This window comes from Physcomitrium patens, chromosome 22, assembly GCF_059467195.1.
Source record: "Physcomitrium patens ecotype Gransden chromosome 22, ASM5946719v1, whole genome shotgun sequence".
In the NCBI taxonomy this organism is placed as follows: domain Eukaryota; kingdom Viridiplantae; phylum Streptophyta; class Bryopsida; order Funariales; family Funariaceae; genus Physcomitrium; species Physcomitrium patens.
This window is the reverse complement of record NC_143431.1, coordinates 5,299,472-5,327,313: the sequence shown is the minus strand read 5'-3', so window position 1 is coordinate 5,327,313 and position 27,842 is coordinate 5,299,472. Positions and strand designations below refer to the sequence as shown.

Below are 27,842 nucleotides of genomic sequence, written 5' to 3'. Positions count from 1 at the left end.
ATCATTTTTTACAAATCTATAAATAAAAATGGTAGAAGAAAAACCTAAAAGAAAATTTTGATACATGTTCAATCTTCTCAAAAAAATTCAATCACTTTAGTTTTACTTATTTTTTTCTTCACATATATATATATATATATATATATATATATATAATTTAAATAAATTACTGATATCATTTTTTACAAATCTATAAATAAAAATGGTAGAAGAAAAACCTAAAAGAAAATTTTGATACATGTTCAATCTTCTCAAAAAAATTCAATCACTTTAGTTTTACTTATTTTTTTCTTCACATATATATATATATATATATATATTCCTAGTATGTGTGAATTTATTTTATTATATATATATATATATATATATATATATATTCCTATTATATGTGAATTTATTTTATTATATATATATATATATTCCTATTATGTGTGAATTTATTTTATTATATATATATATATATATATATATATTTTTTTTTATTGTAACAAACACACGTTACCAGAATCTCAATGCCATGAATCACACGGTAACTTTAGCTTTTTCAGAACAAAAAAGTATCACATAAAAGTATCGGCACGACGTTATGGAGGCTCGCGGTGGGGCTCAAGTCGACTCAATAAAATAAAAGGCGGCGCAAGACACACCACGATTCCTTCCTTCCTCAGATCTCCACGACGCTCACTCAGATCCGTAAAGCTCTAATCACTCCTCCATCGCCACGTCGATCGCATGGGATGCATCCAAAAAAACAAACAGACCCGAAAACAACACACCCTCGCAGGTCGAGAATGACAATGTGCACCTCTTCTTGAGGGGCGTCGCACAATCTGTGAAGTGAGTGTTGGATGCTGCCTGCAACATCGTGGTGCGGCCAGAAAAATATCCCATCGGCCTCTGCCGTGGCCTCGCCGATCACACAAAGTGTGTACCTGTGTTTATCGATTGCAACTCATTTTTCAGTTCGTCGCCCTTCTGAATGTAGGGCTGGTTCAGATCGTTGAGATGGAGCACGGACTGTGAAGCACATTCGTTATTGTAACGCAGAGTAGACATTTCATGAAAGTTTTGTTGCTTCCAGCAAGTGCTTTAGTTTTAATTTTTGCAAAGTTAGGTGGCATGATTTTGAAGCGCAAAACAGAGCAATCATGACTTTCGTCTTTATAATGAAGCGAAGAGATTAGTGAGAACTTGTTTGAGATTGAAGTCTGAAATTTCGATACAACGAGAGAGACGTTGGTCTTTTGCTACCATATGCCTGTCATGCAATCACAATTGCACCTCTACCAAGTCTGAGACTAGTACTTCCTGAAGAACAGGGTGCAGCTTCTTGGTTCATGAGCGTCAACCATGAACATGCTACTTGGATACGGTGTGTCGAGATTCATACGGTGAAATGTTTGTGGGGCATGGTGAGGAGGGATTTGTAGTTGCCATCAAACTGTCTCTCCTTGCTCTTCTCCTTAGGTGCGGTGTAGCCTATCGCTTCGTTCAAGTTGACAGCATTCTGATAGTCCCATGCTTCAGACACGTTCACATTTTTCAGATTTGCTTGAAAGAAGTTAGTTCTCGTGAGCCTTGCCTGTGTTAGAATAGCTGTACCACCTTCTCTTCCTTTGGAAGAAAGGTTTGCCTCCGTTAAATTTGCCTCAGTGAGATTAGCTTTCCTAAACTTTGCTCCGCACATATCTGCTCGAGTCAGATTCGCCTTGTAAAGGTCAGCGTCATCGAATTCCGCGCCAACCAGACTCGCATTGCGAAGGCTTGCATTCTGGAGGCACGCTCCCTTCAGTTCTGCATCCTTCAGGATCGCACCGTCCAGCACCACTCCAACCATCTCCGATCCTAGAATATTGATTTATAGAAAGCAACATAAAACCTTAAATCTACTAAATTATGTAATTAGCAAAATTAACGTGAACAGATAATTAAGTTTCATTCTGAAAGTGCTGTGATTGTGTGACTTGTGGATAATTTGGAGTGGTCTCAAATGTAAGACAAATGAGGTCATTCGCGCAAAAATTGCGTGATCATACCTGTGAAGTCGCAATAGTGAAGCATAGCGTTTTTGAAACTAGCTCCAGTAGCCTCACAGTTTTCGAAACTCGCATTCATGAGGTACGCATTGTCGAAGGTAGTGTTGATCAGTTGAGCATTACGGAAATCTCCCTCTCTTAAATCTAGATTGGACAAGTTCAATCCTGAGAGATTCACTCCTCTCACACGCACACCATGCTCATGTTGCTGCAATTTTATTACATCCAGGCGACTCAACTCAGGCCTCGCCATCCGGGCGATCTGGGATGTAATCGACGAAGCAATCCTCACTTCCTTGGCTGCTCCCGACTTCGCACGGACGTCTTCACGTTTCTTACCTGACGTCAGTAACACAGCCTCTACCAAACCCGACAGCATATAATACTCTGCTTCTCGAAGAATCTCATGGTATTCTGGTGTCTCCAGCTCAGGCGTGACGACGCCATCGCGAAGCCAGTTAAGAACGTGCCTGAAATGTGTTCCATCCCGATCAATAAACATGCACCCATCTTCATCTCTCAGGACCTTGCTCTTCTCGTGGCGCTGAGTTGTCATCACAGCAAGCACTGAGTGTGTGTCTCTCTTAGTGAGGGTGCTGACCGTGGTAACGAACTTCATTCCTCCAACATTCAACGTCTCAAAGTCATGCTCGTCCGCCTCGTCTGAAATATCCTCCAATGGGGGCATATCAGACTCCAGCTCGTCTGCCATTTCTTCCAACCAGCCCACTCACAGAAATCGATTCCTCGAAGCTGTACTAACAATCTACACCGCAACAGCACAACGACCCCCAAAATCATCCGCAATTCCGAGAGAAAGACTCACCGAATTTCACCATCAATTATAGCAACAAAACAGCGACCACAACAACCAAGAGAAGCGGGTTGAAGAGTTGCTGCGAAGGCCGGGGCGAAAAGGAAAGCGACGCCGTTTCGCATGATCTTCACTGATTACCCAAGATCAATTCCCCTCGTATATCAAATCCCAATCACCATCATTCCTCGAACAGTAGCACTCGCTTTACAGGATCTTCGTTGGCTGGAACGATGATTGGGTGTCAACCTCGAAACTTGTCCACGTCCACCGCGACCTCGTTGGAAACGCGAGCAGATCCATGAGGGAGAGTGGCACGACGCCAGCCGAAGCACGAAGAAACGTCGACATCCCAACGAACCAACCACTTGTATGCAGCCATAGTCTCAGCAGCATCGAGCAACGTCCTCAGGTTCTTCATCACGATCGGTGGTGAACCCAAAATTTTTATCTCTCGCCTCTCAATCTCTCCGTCGTCGTCGCGCCTCCCTCTACTGTTTAGCGGCCTGGAAGACTTCCGCCATGGGATTCAAACCCTCACCAACCCGTTCCCACGGTGGGGATACATGCCCTGAAAAACTAGTGTGTGTGAGAGTAAGTGTGTGTACACTAGGATCCTATAAACTTGATTGTATTAGGATTTTGCCAAATATTATATTTTTGTATTAAACGACATTCATCCAATGTTACAAACATAAATGCACCAAAACAAGGAAAAGACAACACTTTGTCAAACTTCAGTTGTATGTTGGATAAGTGCTAGCTTATGGTGCAATGCTTACAATACTATTCAACACTTCTCTTTCAGAAGTGGAACTTAGTTCTCTACCAAAACAAGACCTAACATATCTTTAGAAGCTAGAAAGTTATCTCGAAGAAGAGGTTTTATGAAGATATGTGCCATCATTTGCTTTATAGGTACAATACTTCAATTCAGTCTATTCTTTTTCTATGCATTGCTTGATGAAAACATATTCCATGTCCCAATGCTTCATTTGACCATGGTTTGTAGGATTATTAGTAATAACAATAGCATTTTGATTATCTTTATAAATAAAGAACTTTTCCAACTCAAGAATGTTATAATTTCTAAATATTTCATGAAGCCACAAAGTTTCCCTCATTATAGTGGCCAAAGCTATATACTCTACTTTTCTTAATGAAATAAAAACTAATGATTGGTTCTTGCTTGACCAAGTGATAAGTGTACTACCCAATAGGAATGCATAACTACCTACTCAACGACACATCTTTACACAACTTGTTCCATTTGCATCACAATAGCATACAAGTTGTAAACTTGCTCCTTTGCCTCTATATTGCAATACCAAAGCTTTTATTTCTTGCAAGTAACAAAATATTTGTTTTACCTATTTCCAATGCAAAACACATGGGTGTAGTATGTATTGAGCAAAGTATTGATAAACAAATGCAATGTCTTTGTATTTAAGCAAAACTTCTTATTTATTTATAATCTTTATATAGATAATTTCTTTTTTAAATTCTTAATTCACATAACATACTCTAATCAATAATAGCAACAATTCCAAAAATATATAAATTTTTACAAGAAGAAAAATTGATATAATAGTTTCTTGATAATCAAGACCCTTCACTTACATAAAATCTATTGCAATTGGACGTGCTTTAAATTCTTCATGGAATTATTATTAGCAAGCTTCTTTTTAAAAAACTATTTTAATTTTTTAGCCTTCTAGTTATTTGGTAAGATAAAAAATCCCATGTATTATGATCTTTCAAAGAATCAAGTTCTTTTTTCATAGCATGATTCTACTCTTTATTAAAGAATGTACTCATGGTTTGCTCAATGGTTTTTGATTCTGTATGTTCATCAACATGAACAATATATATTACTTCAACTAGCAAATCATAATTTCTTCAAATAAACTTATTGTCATTTTTTCAAGGCTTATAACATAACTTATTGTTACTTAATATGTTGGCTAGATTAATTTCACCTATGTAACATCTTTATAGTAGAACTTGAGTAATTGCCTCCACTTCTAATTAATAGAATTCTTCTACTTTTGTTATTATAGAACTTCACTTCTCACCAACCACTCTTCTATTAAATCTATTATATACATGTGATTCCAAGGCTTGATATTTAGGTGTTTTTAATCCCTATAAAAATTAGTAATTAAATAAATCAAGCTTGTTTTTGTAATCTCCATCTCTTCTATAATTTTCTTGAGAAGTTAATGGCTCATCAATTAACTCATCTTTGTCATAAAAAAAATAAAAAATAAATGACATCTTAACTAAGAATCATCTTCTTCTTCTCAAATAGAAAAAACTTATGTCTTTTTGCTATATCTAAATATCCAACAACAGTTCCTTTCTTTGTCTTTGTATCAAGCTATTGAAGTTTTTTTTTTTTTTTTTTTTTTTTTTTTGTATGTAATATTAAACAAGATAATCAAAATGACAAGCATATTCAATAGAATATTCATTGAGCTACTTTCATCCACAATCATTGTTCATCTATGGATCTTTTTTATCCACGGCTCTTGTTTATCCATGGCTCTAATACCATGTTACAAAAATAATATTGATTCAATGTTGCAAACAAAAATACGCACGAAGAAGAAAAGGGCAGCAGTTTGTTGAACTTTGATTAGGTGCTGGACAAGTCCTAGCTTGTAATACAATGCTTATGGTACTATTCAAAAAGTTGGTTTTAAATCATGCATAAGGTCCAAAGTTGGTGAATTATACAATAGCATTTATTATTTAATATTGGATCTTATTCTTGTTATTGATATTATTGATATTTTTCCATTAGAATAGAAAATATTGTGGTTAATATAATGGTTTGGACTGTGTGTGACAATGAGATGATTAAAAGGGTTAAAGCAAAATGTTTTGGAGCAATGATTTGTGAATTTTAGAAATGTGATGATTTGTGGTGAAATAGAAAAAATAAATAAATAAATAAATAAATAAAAATAGAGTTATGTAATTGAAAAAAAAGCTGTTTGAAGAATTTGATTAGAAGAATTTGAATTATGTACATTAAAATATATATATATATATATATATATATATATATATATATAAGAGTTGGATATAATTAGGACAAATGGAGTCATAACAATTTCATTAATATTTTTTAGATATAACTTTATGATCAAATAAAAGTAAGACTGTTTGCAAATATCTATGCAATAGATCTAATACGAATCTATTCTATTGCATAGATATTTTAGATTCAATAAAAATTAAAATATTATATATAAAAAATAATGAAAGATTAAGAATAAAAAAAAATATAACAATATCATTTTAACATCTATTACCACCTTTGATTTTCCTTATGTAAATTATCAAAAAGATACAACCTTATATTAATAGAATGATATTGAAACGGATACTATTGAATATTATCAATTCTTGAGGTTAAATCATATAAATATAGAATAAAGTTACAGAGAATATTTTATTTTATTTTATTTATTCTTAGAATAATCATTCTTGAATTCAAAATTGTGTTCCACATTAAGAACATTGTTTTGTAAAAAAAAATAAAGGTTCCTTCAAAATTTTAATCCAATTGAACAACAACAGAAACATAAAAAAGAAATAAGAAAAAAAATCAATCCAAAACTCTAATTGGGAGGTCCGTCATTGGCCATATCTTATGTGCTGAAGGTCAAGGAGGTACATTTGTATACATATACTTACATTGTTCAAATGTACATCTAATTTGTAGAAAATTGTTATTAAGGTGATAATGTTAAGCACATTTACGTTTGCAATATGCAAATGTAAAATTAGTTTTAGCTTTATATAATAAGAACCATTTTTTTCATACAACACAAACACCCAATATTTTATGATTAAACTAAGTTCTAATTTTTTTTTCTCATTCGAAAATTAAAAATAGGATATCTGAATCAAAAACCACCACTGGAGGCTCGCACATCAATTCCCAAAATTCATCCAACTTCGGTGTTTTTTCGTCTAGTATGACTGGTTTTCAATTTGCACTGTTGGCTTAATTTTTTATTTTTTATTGATGCAAAGTTTAGATAGAAATATGTGCATGTGTATGTATATATATATATATATATATATATATATCTGTGTATGTCAAAGTAATCAGAATCAAATATAAGCATAATATAATCTAAGATCTGAATATTTTTCTTTTCACTTCAATTCAATATAACTCAATATAGAAATTCTTATGTGTGTGTATAAATGTATATATACACACACATACATACACCAAACCGAGTGCAAATAATTTAGAAGGTATAATAAGCTTACATTTCCATATTTCATTGGGATCCCACACTACAAGATCTTCCACAGTGTGCCGTAGTGATTCTAAAGCTCCCGGCAAATCATCCTGGGACAATACACATGCATCGTTTAGAAATAACAACCACATATAATTAAGATTTGAAGCTACTATATTCTTAATTGATTGATTGATTTATTATCCTATTACACATATTCATATATCAACATAGTTGAGTTCCTTGTTAATTGAAAATCCAATAATTTTGTCACAACGAGATCTTTTAGTAGTGATAGAAAAACCTTTGGCAAATCGGAGAATATGCGACCAGCCTTGAGTAAATTTATGTTCACCTCTGATATCTGCAATTAATAGTCCACCTCACCCAAATTTAATTTGTTTATCATTAATTAAAACATAATAATCTTGCACTTATTAAAATTTTCTGATGATTCCAGCTTCTTTCACGTGAGAAAACGACTAGATAATTCTTTCTTTCTTTCTTTCTTTGATGCTGTATGTTACCAACCTACAAAAATTTGAAAATCAATAATATTTTTAGAGATTTCCCTCAAGGGAATTCTTTAGACAATTGGTCGGTTAATAGAAATCTGACCCTCATCATGTTTCAATTGACATGAAAGTAGCAAAATTCTTCAAACAAAATACCATTTGCCATTATTGCATATTACACTTAGAATTGTGATAAATTTCACTCAACATGAAAGTTTGAAATGAAAATTTCTACCATTTTTTGTTTATTTAATTTATTTTTCCCCCACATCCAAAACCATGGACCAGGTCAAGCACGAAAGGAGGTGACAAGTGGCAGCAACCTTGCGGATGACATGGACCCACCTTGCGGATGACGTGGAAGCCCTCGTGGACGTAGGGCCCCAGGTTGTCGCTCTTTACGAAGGTGCTCATCCACGCCGGCCACACTTTCATAGCGACCTGCACGCCCCAGCCCACGCCGTCACGGTACGAACCCCACCAGCAGCAGCGCGTCGAGGCGCGACGAGGCGCGACGGAGCGCGAGCGACGCAACTTGCAGGCTGTGATTTACCATTTCCGTGAAGGAGAGGACGCAGACGCCTTCCAGGATGGGTTCCAGCTTGCCTTCGCCACGCAGCGCCCTCACCACGTGCATAAGCACCGCTGTTTCTGCCTGTGGGGTGGGCACTCACGCAGCCAATTTTTCATTAGGTGGTGCTGCAGGGCGCGGATGCTAGCAAACTTGTGGGTGGAAAGGTGTTAGAATTGGGTTTTGATCGGATGCTACCTCGAGCATATGTAGGACGCAAGTTGGGTACACCATAAGAAAGCCGTACATTTTGGTTACCATGCCTGCACCTTTCATTACGGTCTCATGCCACTCTGCGCACCTAGTTGACATGAAGTCGTTTGTCAATGGGTGCGTGTACTCCAGTTCTTATTGGTTTCAACATATGCTTTGTTACCTGGAATTTGTTTTTTGGAGGCTATTGTAGAGTTTTTTTAACTTGACGTAGGCGATTGCAGCTTTGCTTTCGATGGTATCACTGGGTGGTTCAGGGTTCAATACCCCTTACGCGTTCCTTCGAGGTCTCTGGCCACTTTTCCGCAGGAATTTTGCCTACGTACAGCACGCGGCTTAAATTAGGTGCTCTCTGCATGATACCACCATCTTTGGCTGTGAGTTATGGTTTGTGACGTTGAATTTTAGGATTTCTCATAATGCAGGAAAATATAGGCTGGTGAATGGTTGATAGTTTGTTTCTTAGATTTAATTACATCGGTGGTAATCGATTTGGATTATAGATTAGCACAAAACTTGTAGCACTCGTGGTATTCGCTTGAAGAGCACAGCAAATTCGAGCGATGATTTGGAATTCAGAAGTTTTGTACACATCTCTCACATTGATCTCCGCTAATGTAGGACAGCAGTAACAAACAATCTGACCACATACAGATTGCTATTCTGATATCTAGGTTCCTTTTCCGAGAGACCTCAACGATGTTCTGCTTATCATCATTATTTCACAGGACGAGGCGTAATACATCTCCAAAGGTTAGCCGAAAAGTCAGAACTATTAACGTGTTTGGAGCGATGACAACCTTAAGAGCAGCGGCTTCTATGGTGGCGTCGAGCATGTTTTGTCTCGCCTGCATGATATTCGTTGTGATGTCATCGACTGCGGCCTGCGTGAGTGGAGGTTGGTTCGCCATGGGGCCTGTCTTGAAAATCAGGTAATACTATACTAATCGACCTAAAAATTATGCGTCTGAGAGGGACGAGACCATCTTTTTCGATTCAATTGACTTAGATATAAGGGCAATTTATAGGGTTCCTGAAGTACTGCACTCGTTTGCATCCAGGGTTTGTAGCGTATTTGGTAAGCATACAGTCTCTTGTGAAAGACTTATCAGCAAAGGAAACCGCCTTCAAATGAGTTCCTTACAATGTGAGAAGAAGAATACGACGCATATTGGTGGTTCTGTGTGTGACAGAATATTGAGAAACCTACACCTTTGGAAGCAGCGCTCTGAATGCATCTTACAATGCAGATTTCCGACAGAATAGCCTGAAATTGTCACTGCATATCTGGATGTCAAATAGAAAAGTTGATTGACATGGGATATATCGCAGAAGCCAGCTGTGTCGGTTTGTTTGTGAAAGGTCGCCCACATTTATAACCTTTTGGCTATGAAGAGCTCCAGCTCGAAACTGGCAGGGTTTTTCGCAACTTAACACCTGATCATGGTGGATGAATCCTCGCCCTCCCCTTCGCCCTCCCCTTCGACATCACCGGCAGGTGCTTAAATTTTTTGTCTTTGTGTTTTCATATCTCAAAATAGTAAGTAGTTTTCCAACTGAGGTTTTTGTGTGGTACTATTGTTCTTCTTGTAACACAGAAAGATCACTCTTGTTACTAAAATCATGTTATTGCTCACAGGCTTTCTATTTATATGAAAATGGCTGAGAAGAATGGCTTTATTTCTGGGGAAGAAAAGGTCTTTGTTGCCCTAGATTCGGCTGCCGCTGCTGGCGTATCCGGTGCTTTTGATATCTCTTGTATTTCTCTGTATATCAGATAAGCTTGGTTGAGACTATTTGATGTCGCAGGAAAATTCCGGGCTTGCACTGCATTCAACTTGAAACCAGATCCATAAGTTTTGATTAACCTTGTCTTGAGCAGTAGCTGGGGATGCTGCGTCAACTTTAGGGTTTACTCCTGAGTTATGGTTTGATCCCAAACTGGAGGTATACCCTGTTTCGCTTTGTGTCCTTTAAAGATGGACACCACGGTTAACATGTGCTTTAATCAAGTCTTCCCACATGATCTTAGTTTCCATGTCCACATACTTCTATGTCTTGCATTGAAGGATCGCTACGATGCTCTCTGGCAATTTCATAATAAAGGCACTGAACTCACATCATCTTTTTAGACATTGTCGGTACCATTCATATGTGTACCTGCAGCCCACAGGCATCGGCATCTGGATGGCCTGTGTAACACATTATTTACTTGAGCATTTTAAGCTCGTATTTCGGGTCTCTGTTTTCTGAAAGTGGCCAATCTCATACTCAACTTCCGTTCCATCCTGAATCAATCCAGAAGTTTGCAGGAAGAACTAGCAGCAAATGAAGCTGCAGAGAAGATGGAGATCAGGGTCGTGCCTGTGAGAGAGTACTTGGTAAAGGGAATACCCCAAAATGTCAGGATGTAGATCGTGAGTCTCTGTGTGATACCAAGTTCAAATAGGATCTCACAAAGCCATTCACTGAGTATCTGGACCTCGTGGAAAGAATAAGATTATTACGGTTACTTCTGACTGTTTTTGCCTCTTTTCTTAAAGATTTCAGAATCTGTTCGAGCATGAAGCTAGATTACTGTTAATATGATCTGTTGAGCAGGAAGCTGCCGTGATTCCATTGCTGCTCCATGGTTTGCAGCTACTGGCGACCGAGAGGTACGTTCATAAGCATCCTTTGTCATGCCATCTGAAAGACACGCCACAAGTTTTTCATTTCATGTGGCACGCAAGTTAAGTTCTCATCGTTCAGTTTGCTCTGTCCATTTATTTACTCTTGTGCAAGGTAGTGGAACAACCAGTGTAGGTCACTACGCAAGATTGCGTTGTTTTTTCAAGCGGTTCTACAATATTCACTTGTGTTCATTAATGCTACAAGTATAGCGTATCCAATTCCGTATTAAAGTTTGATGTTGTGGCATGACTGAGTGGTGTTCAGTTTTATAATCGAACAGTGTTAAAATTCTGACGTGCTCATGGTTTGCAATGCATGAATTATTTCAAAAACTTCGATCTCGTTTGTGATACATTCAAAAACGAGAGTCGAGAGCCCTGAATACCAAGGGTGTATTTGGTAGACCATGATTTCAGTCACCATTCAGAAGATTAGACATTTCAGGGTGGCTTGGAAACAGCATTTCTTTCAGATTGTTTTCAAATCTACACGGTGGCCGTTGCAATGGGTTGCTACCTTTTACTGTCCTAGTCCTGTGCAATGTTTTTTCATTTAAATCTGGTTTTCTTGGGCACAATTTTCTGTTGTGCTAGTTGGCTATCCTTCTGCCTTGAAAAAGGTGGGTACAAGGTCTGGAGCAAACTATTCCGAATCTTATGTGTGCAATGGTCATTTCAGGCCGGACAATCCAGTTGATTTTGTAGCCAAATACTTGATAGAAAAGAACCCTATGGACAAGAAGGATCTCTTAAAACTGGGAAAGGAAGTAGACTAGGAGAAGAAAGGTAAGAAACCTAAGGAAAGCAACCAATACCAATTATCCGTGGTGTTCATGCACACAGATTAGACGGGTCTGAAAGACTTAATTGGCTTCAGAGACTGATTCGACTGTAATTTCGGCCTACGTCTCTGGGTACTGAACTCTGATTTCAGCAGGAGGAGAGGACGACGTCCCACAGCGGAAAAAACATAAAAACCGATGTCCCTTGGACGCGCAATTGAGTTCTCAATTGAACCTGTTCTACATTAATGAACTAGGGTTTTGAAGCAATTACAAAGGTTGGCATTATAATCGATGTCGGTGTAATAGTTGATGAATGCCCAGAAGTTTGAAAATCCAAGCATTCTTGTGGATGGCGAGAGAATCCTTCTAGCGACAGGACGTCCAGCTGCTTGGGTCTTCTCGACCGACGATGAGGGGAGACTTCGGTAAATAGATTGTGTACTGGTCACATGGTAATGTGCGTCAAACGTGCTGGCACCTGTAATATCTCAGTCATCGCATGCGGAGAGTCATGCAGGTCACTGGGACGATCTGCGTCTGCGAAATTATAACCTCTTTTGTCGCAGAGGGTAGCTGTAAAGCTCCGCTTGACCCACTTCCGGACAAGTGAAGCGCTTAAAAAGGAAGAGTCAATATCGCACATTCTCAAACGGTCCTTTCAAACCTTTTCGAACGGCCCATTCCCCGTTTGAAATCCGTGAAGCGACACTCCTGGATGGTCATAAGTTCCTTGTTCACACACTCGCCATTTCCGCGCCGCCGGTTGTGGCATCAAGATCTCGACAGGCCCACCGTCTCGTGTAATTGCATTCATATTCCTGAACACATTTAAATTTGACTGCCGTTCTGCCTGGACCGACAGGGCGTAACTTTCTTCTTCCTGGATGATTTCCCTTGCGCTCGATACATGTTCAAAGAAATCGGCATTACCCCGCATTCACCGATTACTATTTTAGGTAGAAACACGCAGGCTAGTTGTATCTAACCATGCAAGATTCCAGGTCTGTGGTTGGGCGATCGCGACGTCAGTTGTTGGGGTTCGTTTCTGAAATTTTAGCCGTTGATGATTTCACCATCTCCATCGGAAGTTTCGGTTCGTGGTGTTCATTGGTATTCTTTTGGGAAGGTAGCGGCTGTGTGTAATGCTCGATATTAGCATTTTATTTGGGTCATCAGGGAAGGAGAGTGGTGTCGTGGTGGTGAGGTAGGCGGTGCACGATCTGACTTGTGATTCCTATTTTATATTGATCGAACTCCGCCTCTGCTACTCCAGTTAATGTAACACCCATGAGTTCATCGTGTATTCTTGCAGTGGGTCGAGTCTCTTCTGTGTCTGATTTGCAATGGAATAATCACTACAGTCCATCATAACTGCCTGATGGTTAGCAACTGATTCGACCGTGATCAGGCTTTCGTTCTTAGGATACACTTCTTCTGGGAGACAGCTTACGTGTTTTAGGATGCGTTTTCTTTTCTATTGACATCTTGAATAATTGAATCGATCCGCCGACACGTGTAAGTAGATTTAAGTGCCGTGTCAGCTAGAGCAATGTGCATCCAGTCTCTTCGCATCCTCACTGCCTGCTTGCTGAAATATGCTCTCCGTATTTGTGGTCTTCGCAGCGATTTATCCCCACCCTTGAGCGCTTTTTATGTTGTCAAAACTTCAATAGATGCCCTTTCAATCTTCCTCATGCGTGGAGATTAACTACCATCCTGCTTGCCTCCTTTTGATTCATCAGGTAGATATTATTGTTCCTACCAGCAATGTCTATGGCGGCGTTGGCTTCAACCTTTGCCACTGGCTCTATCGCCTCTTGTCAAGTAACCCGTAAACCTCCGACATGGAAGGATGCAAGACTGTCCAGAACAAATGCCCTCCCCTTCGCCATGAACGGGGCTGCGCGCAGCATATCCCAAAACCTCAAAAGCGCCGTAGCATGCAGAAAAAAGTATATAGTTCCTCCAGGTCAGGCGCGCTGCACTCTTGCAGCTGATGTGTACACCAAGGATCAGATTGACTGCCCATCTTGCAAGGGACTCAAACGCCCTGACTTCTTCGGAAGATATGGCGTCTATGGAGGAATGTACGTCCCTGAGACACTCATGACTGCTCTAAGCAACTTGGAGACAGCATATCGTTCTACCATCAACGACACAGAATTCAAGGTGAGATGCTTTTTCAAGGTCTCCGCCATCATCTAGACGACTTACTCTCTTGCTCGCCATCTCTTGCTGCGAGTCTTACAGCAGACCCATGGTGTTTCCCGTCGCTGGTTTTGATGTATGAATGTGAAGAGATAATATGGTCTTGTTTCCTCGCGCAGAAAGAGCTCAATGAAGTACTCAGGGACTACGTTGGCAGGGAGACTCCATTATACTTTGCCGAACGCCTCACCGAGCACTACAAACGTGATGGGAAAGGCCCTCTGATCTTTCTAAAGAGGGGGGATCTGAACCACACTGGCGCTCATTTGATTAACAACGCCATTGCCCAAGCTTTATTAGCGAAGCGAATTGGAAAGAAGCGTATCATTGCTGAAACAGGGGCAGGGCAGCACGGCGTTGCCACTGCCACTGTTTGTGCTCGCTTTGGAATGGAGTGCATTGTTTACATGGGAGCTCAAGATATGGAGAGACAAGCCTTGAACGTGTTTAGAATGCGTCTCCTTGGAGCTGAGGTACGGAATCCATTAAGTTTTTATAGACTTTCAGTGGAGAGAGTAACTTGACCTGGGTACTGCTGTTCTTGCGTAGCGCCCTGGGTGTTTTGTATTCTTCGAAATTCAGACGTCGTTTCGTTTCGTCCGTTAGTCGTTGGAATCTAGGTATTTTTTGGAACCGTAATCAAGCAATCTTCGTTGTTACTCGCAATTTAGGTTCGTCCTGTGAATTCTGGAACTGCGACTTTGAAAGATGCAACCTCTGAGGCCATTCGCGACTGGGTTACAAATGTGGAAACTACTCACTACATTCTGGGCTCTGTTGCCGGACCTCATCCTTACCCGATGATTGTGCGAGATTTTCATTCTATGATTGGCGCAGAAGTTCGCCTTCAGGCAATGGAGAAGTGGGGCGGTAAGCCCGATGTACTTTTAGCTTGTGTTGGGGGAGGCTCCAATGCAATGGGGTTGTTCCACGAATTCATCGAAGACGATAGCGTCCGCCTTATTGGTGTAGAGGCAGCTGGTTTGGGTGCTGATACCGACAATCACACAGCCACGTTGACCATGGGAGCAGTTGGTGTCTTGCACGGCGCTATGAGCTATCTGCTGCAGGATGCCGATGGTCAGATCATTGAACCCCACTCTATCAGTGCCAGGTAATCATCTATCATGAACGATCCTTACATTCCGCTGAGCCTGGCCAACTTCGGAGTCCATCGTGCATTGTGCTCTGCATGTACCTGTCAGGATTAAATGCCGTGCCCAATACTTGCGTCGTGATCGTTTGTCAGTTCACCAAGACAATTGTGTTTCAATCAGCTAACTTATTTTTTTATTTGACACCGGGAGTTCGTGGTACGCAGCTTGGATTACCCAGGTATCGGTCCCGAACACAGTTTTCTGAAAGACGTTGGTCGAGCTGAATACTACAGCGTTACTGACGATGAAGCCCTTGAGGGTAAGAGAGAACAGTAGATAGTCTTCTCGACTTATCATTCTGTTTTGTGGACCCTGCCTTTTCGTTTTTGCGAGGTCTAAGCTAGCTTGTAATCCCTCGTCATTAGGGTCTGATTAAGGTGGCCTCCTCATGTCACCGACTGTATTCCCTGGAGATTGAATTTTCTGAAGAATGATTCTTTGCCTTTGGTAGTCTTCCTTTAAAGTTCGTCTTTTCGTATTGCAGCATTCCAGAGGCTGTCAAAGCTGGAGGGCATCATTCCAGCATTGGAAACCTCCCACGCTCTGGCCTACTTGGACAAGCTCTGCCCCACACTTGAAGACGGTGCCCGAGTGGTACTGAATTGCAGTGGCCGTGGTGACAAGGATGTCAGCAGCGTCATCGGGTATCTAAATGGAAAGCACTGAACTTGTCGACAAAGTCACGTGCCGTATAGCCAATCTGTAGGGAACGTCTCGTTTCGGCTGGTTGTGCTCTCCAAATTTTGTTAATGTAGGCTCCCTCGGCCTCCTAGAGAACGGCTGTACAGTATCGGCTGTCACCAAGCTTGACAAGCCATTGAATACATCGAACTATTGCCAGGAATCAATTTGCTTTTGTTCCAGATCACTATGTGGGTACTTGGTTTACTAGTTTCAGTGATCCTGAACGTGAGAACCGAACGTAGAATGTTGCGTTCGGCTCACGATTTCAGTGAACTAGCGCGCTTGTTCTCCATCGGAAGGCCGTGTGTCTGGCTGGCTACATCAGAACTAGATGCTACAAAGCATGGTTGTGATTGAACAACCCAACATCCCGTTACTTCTATTCTTATTATTTTCTTAAGTAAAAACAATTTAATAAAGCATCACCAACAATATATTCCAATCAAGATATAACATAAGACTAGTCATGAAAGGGAAGAGGAAAGAAAGTCTTTCAACTATTCAGTTTCATTCTGTACATATATTTGTACATTATATGGAGTATAGAATCGCCTCCAGGTCGACCTTTGTTAACTTTTGAAGAAATGAACAGACTATTGTGGAACTCATCAAGCATGCATTGTGATAAATGAGTTCACCCAGAGACTGTGGTTTTGCAAACTTAATTCCTTTTCGAAATTGTGAATAGTTGATTCAAACCTCAACCCACAAGTCAAAGTGTATAGAATAGAAATTAATTCGTTTTTGAAAGATATTGGTAAAATATATTAATAATCTATATAATAAGAAATTCAGGAAGACGGATGAGTGATTTAGTTCTTAAAAGCGGTTAATTACAGAATTACGGTTAGAATCTGGAGAATCAGGGGAAAGTATATAGGAGTTGTAGAAGTTAATTACGGGTGCCAGACTGTGATAGTCATGAGCCGAGGGCCATCATTGTGATAGTGTGAGCCGGGGTAAGTTTGGTGCTACCTCTTTTCTTTTGTTTGTTATTTTCTTTAAATAAGAGGATTGAGAGTTTCTGAATATTTTGAAGTGAATTATGGAATGGAAATGTGATTGATATTATTTGAGAAGAAGAAAGATTGAATGTTGAAATTTGATTGTAGTTCAGCAAAGAAAATGAGTCTCTGTTTGTGTGAAACACCATAATGTGAATGGCAGTTCTGTGTGAAGAATTCCAATGATTGGAATGAGGGTAATTGTGTACTGAAAGCTAAAAGGGCGCAGTATTACAGTTGGAGATTATGAGGGTGAATATAACTGCTATTTCCACTAACTCTCATGGCTAGGAACTTCCATTCTCAAGCTCAACACAACTCCAGTCGCAGAACTTTAGAGGCGGAAGATCTGGTGGCCTCCTTGCTTTTATTGCTAAATATTTTGCTGCTCTGAATTTGGTTGTATGGGGTTTGACTCATCCTGAAAGCTGGACATGTCCAAATTGCTGCTCCTGTTCAAAAATTAGGGGCGTGGGGCAGAAGCAATATAAGGTTTGAACTTGATGTACGAGCTTCCAGCACAAATCTGTTGCGGTAGTATTGATTTGAACTGCATTACAAAACGTTCATTTTTTCCTTGTTTTACGATGAACTGCAATAGAACATCTACCTGCAAAACACACGCCAACTGAAGAAATACTTAATTGAGATTGGAGGCTGAAACGTCGATGTAGCATGAGCAACTTTCATAGTTGGTTTCAGAGGTCCAGTTTACATTCGAAATAGTAATTCTGGTTCTGTTACTACTATGGTGACTGGCTGTTTGAACAGCGCTTAACTTGGGTAAGATATTTCTAAATTTATCAGTGTTTTCTGCTGGCCCGCCTACCCGGCTGGTGTATAGCCTATCGCTGTACTCAAATTGATGGCACTCCGGTAGTCTACAGAGTCCTTGACATTAACATTTTTCAGATTTGCTCGAAAGAAGTTCACTCTAGTGAGCCTTGCTTGTGTCAGAATAGCTGGACCACCGTCCCAGTAGCCATGTTTTTCATGCAAGTCTGCATGCGACAAGTTTGCTTCGGTAAGGTTGGCATTTCTAAACGATGCTCCCACCAACCTTGATCTCGACATATTTGTCTTGGAAAGGTTAGCGCCATCGAATGTCGCGCAACTTAGATTAGCCTCGCGAAAGCTTGCATTCTCAAGGCGTACTTCATCAAACTTGGCATTCTTTGAATGCGTACCGTCCAGCACCGCCCCAACCATCTCCCCACCTGGAAAACTGAATCTCGTAAGTGACGTGAATCTCCTCATTCTACTAAAATTTTTGGACAGTAAAATGAAAAGTGTTGTTACCACAGTTTCGCGGATAATTTCGATCACCTACAAAAATGTCATACACTAACAAATAAGCAAAAGGTACGGTAATTTCAGGAAGCTGAATTTACGAATAAACTACGTGTAATACTCCAGGTTTAACCACGCACCAGATCATTTGAGATCTGAATTGCAACCAACGTTTCACTTTACTGGAAATGAGGTCGTCGCAGCAAAACAATGCAAGATTGTCGTACCTGAAAAATCGCAATTCAGAAGTCTTGCTTTTCTGAAATTAGCCCCAGTTGCCTCACAGCTTTCGAAGTTTGCATTTTCGAGGTCGGTAAAGGGGAATTTAGTATTGATGAGACGGGTATTTCGAAAATTTCCGCCACTTAAATTGAGACCGGACAGGTTTAGACCCGAAAGATTCGTTCCTTGCAACCGCAGTGGACCATGCAGCAATTCGATTACATCCCGGCGACTCATTTCAGCCTCTCCCAAGTTAATGCTGTTGTCAACTTTCTTGAAGGGCGGTGTAAACTCATCAATCCACTCAACTTTGCTCGTTCTCGGCTGCGTGCTGTTGCCTTCACGTTTCTCAGTCAGAATCGATTTGATAGCGTACACTAAACCCGGCAGCCTGTAATATTCTGCTTCTTGGAGAAGCTCGTGGTAAATGGACGTTTCCATCTCTGGAGTGATGGCGCCATCACGAAGCCAATTCAGAATGTGCCTGAAGTGCGTTCCATCCCGATCTAAAAACATTTCTCTCGCTTCATAGCCCTGAGTCTTTCTCTTCTCCTGAAGTTCGCTAGCCATGACAGCCAGGGCCGAGCCTATGTCTCTCTTGGTAAGAGTACTCGCCGTGGTGACAAATTTCTTCCCCCCGACGTCTAACCTCTCAAAGCAATCCTCGTCTGCCATACTGACCAACTCTTCCGAATCCAAAACTTGTTCAATCCAATTCTCTATTCCGAATGCGCACCTCGCAACAACTGAAAGAAAAGCACACTTACGAACTCAACCATTGGACACAAGCATACGCAGACCAGCGAAAGGGAAGTAATAAGTTTCTTGCTGCGGATCCAGTGCAAGGATACGCAGTGGATACTTGGCCACGTGAACTTGATTGAAAATCAGAGATGGACGCTCATGACATGTCAAGTTATGATCGCTACGATCCCTCCTCCCAGCTTATTTCGGCCTAACGAAAGCTTCGCATTGTGACTCGCATAGTGAGAAGATAATTACAAGGTCACAGCTCACAATCTGCGGCGCCCGCCCATCGCGTGCATGTGATCATCACCACTATCCCCTCTCGCCCACGCTCCACTTGGTGAAAAGCCATCTGGGTCCGATCGCTACTTAAAGTAATAAATTTCCCCGGTGCCTTTGGTGTCTGTGAGTTGCAAAGCATCCGTAGGCGCGGCGCATCTCCTTCCTTCCAGCAATCTGCGAGTGAGAAACAACGCGGGGCCTGAAGAAATGGAGCTTGATTTCCACTTCTTGTCAGGCATCTTCGTGACGCCGATGACTCTCTGGCACCTTGTGCCGCGCCTTTGCGTCATTTTCATTCTGCCGCCAAAATCATTTCGAAAAAAAGGGAGGGGAACGTTCAAACAAATTAAAACATTACTCAATTGTTTTTAATTATTTATTTATTTCAAGTATTTAAATAATATAAATAAAATTTGAAATTCAACAAAACCCCAGCAAAGACTAATTTCTACCTCCCTAGAAGAAGCATTTAGGGCCTTGTTGTTACACTTTACACAAAAAGAGGGACCAATGTTGGTATATATATACATATATGCATTACTGTGCATCCAAATAAAAATTATATAATAAAAATTATGATTAAATGAGTATAAATCATATTTTTATTTTATTTACTAAAAATAACATATATTTGTCAACATTTAGTTTTAATTGAGTTGTTTTGTGCCTTACAATATGTTTGATCAATATTTTTTTGGATCACTTATTCAAACTATGAAAGAAAAAAATTTGATGTTTTATATTTATTTAGATCAAATATAAATTTTTTCATGATAAATATAATAGATTCTAATTTAAATAATATAATAATATAATTAATTAGAAATAAATTATAAGTTTGGAAAGAACCATTTATTTACTTTTAGTCAATAAAGTTTAAATATTTTTTAATTCTTTTTTTTATATCTCACATGAATTAATCTTTGTTAACTTTGTAATTATTTTAAATCTATATTTATTTAAAATATATTTTTTATACATCCAATTATTAATATAAGAATAAGCATTTCTAAAAAAAATTAAAAACCTAAAATGAATTAACAATATATATATATATATATATATATATATATGTTAACACATATTATGTTAAGAAAAACTATGTAAATCGAATTAATTAATTAGGATTCTTGCAAATTGGCTCTAAAACTTTTTTTTATTGATTTTTAATTTTTTAATTGAATTGATTATGAATTTTTTAAAATAATGTGTTTTTATTTATTTATTTTTTTTATGTACTATTATTTTAGCTATATGGTTGGTAAGTCTTTGTGGGAAAACTCGATAAAAATAGTCTCTCTAATAGCCTAGGTAGCATGTCATACAGTACAGCTTCTTTTGGAAGCTGACAAAACAAGCTATTACATAATTCTTCAATAAATTTCTAGCTTTCAAATTAACATTATCAAATGCATGCTGAAAACCATCTTTAATCCTATCAATTCCTTTTACTAATTCTGTCTAACACGTAACACATAATTTGAATTTTCTTTTTTTTAATATTTTAGAATCATATATAGATTTTATAAAATTGGTGATATATATATATATATATATATATATATATATATATAAACCAGAAGATGAATAACTTAAAATCCATATACTTCATATTTTTAAAATTATTCATGTGTATTGAATCTATGAAGTTAATCTAGATTATATTTAGTTATGCTTAGACTTACTAATTCTATTCTATTTTATATTATTACTTTACAATAAATATCTTTTTCAATATTATAATCATTGATGTTATTTATAATAAAGGTTTTATTCATGTATAAAATACCCAATAACATTTGTGCTATAATTATAAAAACAATTAACGTTTTTAGTGATTATATATATATATATATATATATATATGTATGTATGTATGTATGTATGTATGTATGTGTGTGTGTGTGTGTTTATATAGATACATTCATAATAAAATAAAAAAACTATCAACACCAAATAAGATGATTCTTTCTACATTATCCTTTTTTTATTACAGAAACATGATACTAATGTATGTCTTTTTTTGAAAGAGTATTCATGGTTTTATAAATGCAAGTCAAATCTTTAATTTATGTCCAAGATTTACACATTTGGATATAAATAAGAAATATAACAATACTTTAAGTATAAACACAAGATCATATATATATATATATATATATATATATGTATGTGTGTGTGTGTGTGTGTATATATATAATAATAAATAAATAGTGAATGATCTAAAGTTTTTCTAAAGATATTGAATTTCTTGTTAGAGAATATTTAGTACAATACATGGAATAAAATTTGTGTTAAAAATTTGAAAAAATTTGAAATAAAATAAAATAAATAACTCTTTAACTTCTTTAATACTGAAAAACAGATTCTGTAGAATTTTAAAACATTTCTGATAAGAAAGATACTTTCAAGCCTAATTATATAAATCTACATTAGAATTTTATGACTTGTATAAAACTTATTAGAGATAGTGTAACAAAAGAAACTTCACAATCATCTTCAAAAAATAGATGAATAATATGTTTAGTTTATATTTATCAAAGCTTGCATTAAGTGACATAAATACATACATACATATAAATAAATCCTTGAAACTTAAGAATCATCTGTCATTGTTGCTTTGAATCTCATCAAAGACATTTTTTTATAGGAATGGTTGTATCCCAAATGATACATTGTCACCATTTTCTATAATTTACAGTACAAAAATGAATGTAAAAATACTTACTTTGTCAAAAGTCAAGTTTAGGGAAAGGATTATTGGATGTCTAATACAATGCCTGTGTTTTTTATTAGAACATATTTCATAACTAAGAATATTAAGAAATAATGTTACATTTATATCAGATCCAGTCGCCTCACTCTGGGTGCAATCCGCATTCTGAAGGCTGGGTTTCGGAGACTGTTGATCAATGGTTTAGGGTTTAGGATTGCGAAACACAAATTCAGTTTCATGACCGAGAGCCTCCCTACATTTGACCTTTGAGTAGATTAAATGAAATTCCTCCTGCATCTAACCTTCACGTACCTGTATCCATGACTATTGAGTCGTCGTGTGTGTTCAGGAGCTCGAGGATTGTTCAACGAAGCTGCACGCAAAAAAATTCTCCCCATATGAAGTGACCTCAAGGAATGGACGAAAAGGGAAATGCTGCACTGCATGTCCAGCTCGTTCACTCTATACTGCAGCATCTCCATGAGGGGAATTAAGATTGCTGGCACATGTATGCTTGCGAGTGACATTCATTTGACAGCCATTGTCAGATGAATTTAAGTTTCTATGACGTGGAATCTATTGAATAGTGGACTTGAGAGCGTAATCATCTGTTCATATATGATTAGCATTGAACACAAATCTGCATCTGGGAATTTACAGCTAGCAGCGGCCCTTCTACTTCATCTCAGGTAGTTTGAACTTGGTCCATGTCTTGCCGACGAGCTCTCAATTTTATCGCACGGAATTCGAAGAGGTTTGCCCAACCTTGAGAGTGTTTTGAAAACGGTAAGATGGGCCAAGTGACAAATGCTATGGAGTGCATATGAACCGGTGTAGGGGAGAATCCGAAGAGCTGAGGATAGAAGACAAAGAACCACCGTTACGGGGAACTCTCTGAATATAATCAATGTCTCCCCCAGCGCACAGCTACAGTGCGATGATCTCTCCAACAGTTCCAACAACTGCATCACCTCACTGAAACCATCATGGGGAACTGCTGTTGCGGCTGCAAGAAGTGGAACAAACACGTGAGGTTCAACGTCGGAGGTGCGAAATTCGACACAACATTCGGCACCGTCACGAGACGAGGGAAAGATCGCACAAACTTGCTTGCCCTGATGGTCACAAAGCGCTGGTGCTGTCGCAGGAGGCGCGGGCTGAAACGGCTCACTACCATTTATTCCAATGCAGAGACTTTTATCGATCGGGATGGCACGCACTTCCGGCACATATTAAATTGGCTCCGTGACGGCGACGGCGTGGTACCGGAGTTGGACGCGGCCAGCTACAGGGCGCTTCTCAAAGAGGCAGAGTATTACCGCCTCGACAAGATGGTGAAAGCCATCTGGGAGGTTCTCAACCCCACCATGGAATATGTAGCAAAGAACTGACCCTCTCCTTCCATCCGCCGTTCCGAATCCATCGCTGGAAAGTGCGACAACTTTTCCTCGCGTTTCAGGGTTTGGAATTTAGGGATCGAGTTCGGGATTTAGGGTTTTCGTTTTTGGGGTTTGGAGTTCCTCTACTTCCCTACTTGTTTCTGCCTCCAGCTATTATCTGACATTGAACTACGAGAGTTTGCATTGCTTGATGGCATTGTCCATAACAGCACTAATTTACCAGGTTCATTTGTACACCACCTAATGGACATGAACTGTATAGAGATAATCTTTTAAATGGTTCAATAGTATTGAGTTTTGATTACTTTGAGCTTCTTGATCACGTTTTGTTTCGGTATTTGTTTGGATATTCTTCATGTTTGATTTGTATTATAGCATTTTAAAAATAGGCTTATGTTACCCTTCCAATGTATGTCACCCAGGTATTACATGTTCCATTCATATGCTTTTGATTATAATTGTTTTAATTTCATGTCATGTTGTCTGTAAATGTTCACTATCTTGGATCTATTGCAATTAAGCATACGTGTTAGTTAGAAAAGATATTACTTTTTAATGATCTTTTTTCATCATACTGTATGAATTTTTGAAAAACTATGTGTAGAAATTTTTAGAATGTAATTTTGATAATTTTGAAGTGTATCTCAAGTAATTTGATTTGTACAAACGTGATGAACTAATTGAATTATTATAAGGATAATTTAATAAGAGATTTGACTCAATCAAGTATTAAATGGCTGAACAACACTATGAAAGCAAACAAGTAATTTTTATTATTGTTTTGAAGTCTTATTTGTATTATCATGTACAGAACCATAAATTTTTCTACATCTTAAAAACTGATGTTGAAGAGTAAGGAAGATTGCCATGATCATTTATTTTTAAGATTAAAAATAAATAAAACAAAATCTAGTTCATACTTCAACACTACTTGCTCTAAAAGTGCAAATTTATATTATTAATTAATTGTTTTAGTGTTACTCTAATTTTTTATCTTCTATGATTCTTATACTTCCAAAATGTAATTTTGGAGCATATATATATATATATATATATGTCATTCTTTATATGCTTAAAAACATATCTAAGACAAAAATGAAGTAAATGTTGCACTAAGAAGCCATTTCAATGAAACAAAGATTTTTTTTATTCTTTTAATAAAAAATCACTTCAAATCATATTTAAACATCAATCATGTGTGTATATAGAAAGTCAAAATCAAAATTGAAAAAGTTATACAAAGAACCTATATATATATATATATATATATAGAAAGAGAGTTGTTGAATCCACACCTCTATTATATTAACACCACACCCCTTTTTGCCATCTCATTATTAATTCAGTCTACCTCCCATCCCTATTCCATATTTTAAATCCTTAATCTCTTGTCTCTATTCATTGTCTCCCATCTTGACCCCTCTCCATCCACATTCCATGTCTCCCATTCCAAATCCTACCATCCCTTGTTCCTTGTCTTCCATCCCTTATTCATAGCCCTTGTCCCTATTTCCAATCCATATCTTGAGAAACCAATCCTAAATCCCAAACCCTTTAGTCATGGATTTAATACATGGTGTTTATTTCAAAAGACATGTACATTTTAAATTTTAACTAGAAAATTTAAGATTTCAAAGGTATATAGAACACAATCAATTAATCCAATAATATTTAAATCTAAAAGAGATGTATTGCCTTTAATTGCAATTAGAAGATTACAATGCAACATCAATAAAGTTTTAGTCATAAAACAATTTTGTAAAAAAATATCTTGATTTAAAGTTATTGTTGCTATTCACAATGATAAAGAATGAGAGTGAGGGACAAGTTCTAAGAACAAAGACATGAGAGAAGGAGAGAAGAAAAGGGGTTTGAGATAGGAGACAAGGAGGTTGGAACAAGGTACTCAAGATAGGGAACAAGAAACTTAGGATAGAGAATGGAAGACTAGGGACATGGAATGTAGATGAGGATATTGGGATATGGTACTCAAGATAGGAAATGGAGAATTAGAGACATGGAATGTGGATGAGGATATTGGGACATGGTACTCAAGATAGGAAATGGAAAATTGGAGACATGGAATGTGGATGAGGATATTGGGACATAGTACTCAAGATAGGAAATGGAAAATTGGAGACATGGAATGTGGATGAGGATATTGGGACATGGTACTCAAGATAGGAAATGGAAAATTGGGGATATGGAATGTGGATGAGGATATTGGAACATAGTACTCAAAATAGGAAATAGAAAATTGGAGACATGGAATGTGGATGAGGATATTGAGACATGATACTCAAGATAAGAAGTGGAGAATTGGGGACATGGAATGTAGATGAGGATATTGAGACATGATACTCAAGATAGGAAATGGAGAATTGGAGACATGGAATGTGGGTGAGGATATTGGGACATGATACTCAAGATAGGAAGTGGAGAATTGGGGACAGAGAATGAGAGATTAAGAACTAAAAAAATGGAGATAATGAGATTCAAGGCTAAAGACAAGAGATGGAAGATAGACAAAATTAATCATAAGATGGCAAAGAGAATGTAGAATTAACAAAATAAGGTATTGTTTTAACAACTCCTTATATTTAACATGATTATCTTGATATTATAATAAATAAGTTAATAAATTATTGTATATTATATAATGATTTAAAATTTTAAAATTTTGATCACATTTAAAGAGGTGCTTGTGCTCGTGCATTTTATGCATTCCTACATTTTCTAAGTTCTAATGTTCTCACATTTCTTGTACTCCTTGCATTTCTTTCTTTATAGCCAATGATAAGGCTTCTTTGTCTTTTCATCTTATATCTAAGTTATTTTTATATAATAGATCTTTTTATGATGATTCAAATCATCTATAATTAGATCATTAATGTACCATATTAAAATAAGTAAGATAAATTAGAGAATTATTAGTTGGATACCTCTTTTTACTACATGAACATCCTTTTTTGTGGCATACAATTCTATATACATACAATAAAATTCTTATTTACATTAAAAATATTTAGGATAAATTTACAAAAAAAGATTTTTGTACAATGGCTTATGACATTTTTATTTTATTATATTTTATTTATTAATTCTAATACAATTTTATAATAAAATTTATTTGATACTTATATTTTTATAAAAATGTTCATCAATTTCATTTAAAAAATCACATGTTGTAAATTTACTCTAATTTTTTTTAATATAAATAAGAATTATATTGTGTGTATACACAATGTGTGGCACAAGGAGGTGTCTACATAATAAAATGGAAGGTGTCTACATAGTGATTCCTTGAAATTAAAATATAATTATAGATTGCAAAAACATACATTTGATTTATATAAAATTATTGGAAATATTTTAAATATATATTAAAAGAAGTGTGTGTATATATATATATATATATATTTATATACAAACATGTAACAATTAAATGATATAATAAGGATATTATTCATACCGCCACAATTTTTGCTATTGCCTCCACATTCTTCCATCTACCATATGCCATCTTTATTTAGTACCTCTAAAATCAAATTTTCTTTCTTAAATACCTTTCAAATCAATTGATTGAACATAATCTTTAACTGCATTTTAAAAATAAATAATAATAAAAAAAACATGTTAAGTAGGTAGCAATTTGTGGTGGTAGTGTTAATACATTATAATAATATTAAAAAGATTATTTATAAAACAAAATAAATTATATTAGTGTTGATCTAAATTTACATCTTTACTTACTTCCTCAATCTGTTTTTTACTATATGAAATTTGAATATTTAGCAAAATAGAATATCCTTATAAATTTGTAGAAGATTTTTTTATTTTTTTAAAACAAATTCCTTCAAAGACATAAACTTCACATAATAAATGAAAATCATTTGAAATTTACAGAATTATTAGAAACAAGATAACAATATTAAAAAAAACATCAAATTCTATTAATGAAAATAAAATCATATATAAATAGATTTTAACAAACATTAATATAATTATTGAACATATAACCTTTAATTAATTACAAAAAAACCATTTTGTAATTTATCCAAAAATAATAATTTTTTGGAATCTACATATCTTGTGAAATTTTACTTTTCAAATTTAACTTAGTACTTAGAAACAATATTAATATCCAAATTATTATGTGGCTTTATGTGGGAACAAAAAACCAACGTATTTGTATTTAATATGATTTGACTATTTTTAGTTTTTTAGTTTTCAAATTATTCTATTTAATATAATATTTGAA

At 37.0% G+C, this 27,842-nt stretch overlaps 5 protein-coding genes across 26 annotated transcripts; 2 read left to right on the top strand and 3 right to left on the bottom strand.

Moving 5' to 3' along the window:
• Positions 1 to 1,180: 1,180 nt before the first annotated feature.
• Positions 1,181 to 2,846, bottom strand: LOC112274947 (uncharacterized). Its single transcript, XM_024504825.2, has 2 exons — positions 2,037 to 2,846; positions 1,181 to 1,845 (listed from the first exon to the last, which is right to left on the bottom strand). The coding sequence occupies exons 1-2, from the start codon at positions 2,746 to 2,748 to the stop codon at positions 1,385 to 1,387; spliced, it is 1,173 nt and encodes a 390-aa protein (XP_024360593.1). The 5' UTR covers positions 2,749 to 2,846; the 3' UTR covers positions 1,181 to 1,384.
• A 3,450-nt stretch (positions 2,847 to 6,296) lies between these two features.
• Positions 6,297 to 9,787, bottom strand: LOC112275160 (uncharacterized). Of its 5 annotated transcripts, none has more exons than XM_090246058.1 (9): positions 9,559 to 9,787; positions 8,682 to 8,732; positions 8,400 to 8,494; positions 8,184 to 8,285; positions 7,976 to 8,071; positions 7,420 to 7,479; positions 7,144 to 7,225; positions 6,763 to 6,843; positions 6,297 to 6,513 (listed from the first exon to the last, which is right to left on the bottom strand). In XM_090246058.1, exons 1-9 carry the CDS (start codon positions 9,785 to 9,787, stop codon positions 6,467 to 6,469), a joined length of 843 nt encoding a protein of 280 aa, XP_090102184.1. In that variant the 3' UTR covers positions 6,297 to 6,466. The 5 variants fall into 5 exon arrangements, 4 of the variants coding, with proteins under 4 accessions (XP_090102184.1, XP_090102186.1, XP_024361033.2 ...); XM_090246060.1 differs by having other exon boundaries at positions 8,400 to 8,502; positions 9,559 to 9,692; XM_024505265.2 differs by lacking the exon at positions 9,559 to 9,787 and adding an exon at positions 9,215 to 9,351 and having other exon boundaries at positions 8,682 to 8,766.
• LOC112275158 (tryptophan synthase beta chain 1) lies at positions 9,772 to 16,080 on the top strand. 18 transcript variants are annotated; one of them, XM_090246055.1, is made up of 10 exons: positions 9,772 to 9,912; positions 10,054 to 10,111; positions 10,297 to 10,361; positions 10,727 to 11,595; positions 11,766 to 12,997; positions 13,614 to 14,040; positions 14,199 to 14,552; positions 14,751 to 15,193; positions 15,401 to 15,495; positions 15,721 to 16,080. In XM_090246055.1, exons 6-10 carry the CDS (start codon positions 13,639 to 13,641, stop codon positions 15,900 to 15,902), a joined length of 1,476 nt encoding a protein of 491 aa, XP_090102181.1. In that variant the 5' UTR covers positions 9,772 to 9,912; positions 10,054 to 10,111; positions 10,297 to 10,361; positions 10,727 to 11,595; positions 11,766 to 12,997; positions 13,614 to 13,638; the 3' UTR covers positions 15,903 to 16,080. The 18 variants fall into 18 exon arrangements, with proteins under 18 accessions (XP_090102181.1, XP_090102182.1, XP_090102176.1 ...); XM_090246056.1 differs by having other exon boundaries at positions 10,717 to 11,595; XM_090246050.1 differs by having other exon boundaries at positions 10,054 to 10,361; positions 10,727 to 10,831; positions 11,016 to 11,071; positions 11,930 to 12,997.
• Positions 16,081 to 17,595: 1,515 nt separating this feature from the next.
• LOC112274941 (uncharacterized) lies at positions 17,596 to 19,711 on the bottom strand. The gene is made up of 3 exons (XM_073530249.2): positions 19,439 to 19,711; positions 18,442 to 19,182; positions 17,596 to 18,141 (listed from the first exon to the last, which is right to left on the bottom strand). Exons 2-3 carry the CDS (start codon positions 19,109 to 19,111, stop codon positions 17,750 to 17,752), a joined length of 1,062 nt encoding a protein of 353 aa, XP_073386350.1. The 5' UTR covers positions 19,112 to 19,182; positions 19,439 to 19,711; the 3' UTR covers positions 17,596 to 17,749.
• Positions 19,712 to 23,167: 3,456 nt separating this feature from the next.
• On the top strand, positions 23,168 to 23,742 carry LOC112274989 (FH protein interacting protein FIP2). Its single transcript, XM_024504900.1, has 2 exons — positions 23,168 to 23,533; positions 23,641 to 23,742. The coding sequence occupies exons 1-2, from the start codon at positions 23,168 to 23,170 to the stop codon at positions 23,740 to 23,742; spliced, it is 468 nt and encodes a 155-aa protein (XP_024360668.1).
• Positions 23,743 to 27,842: the final 4,100 nt, after the last annotated feature.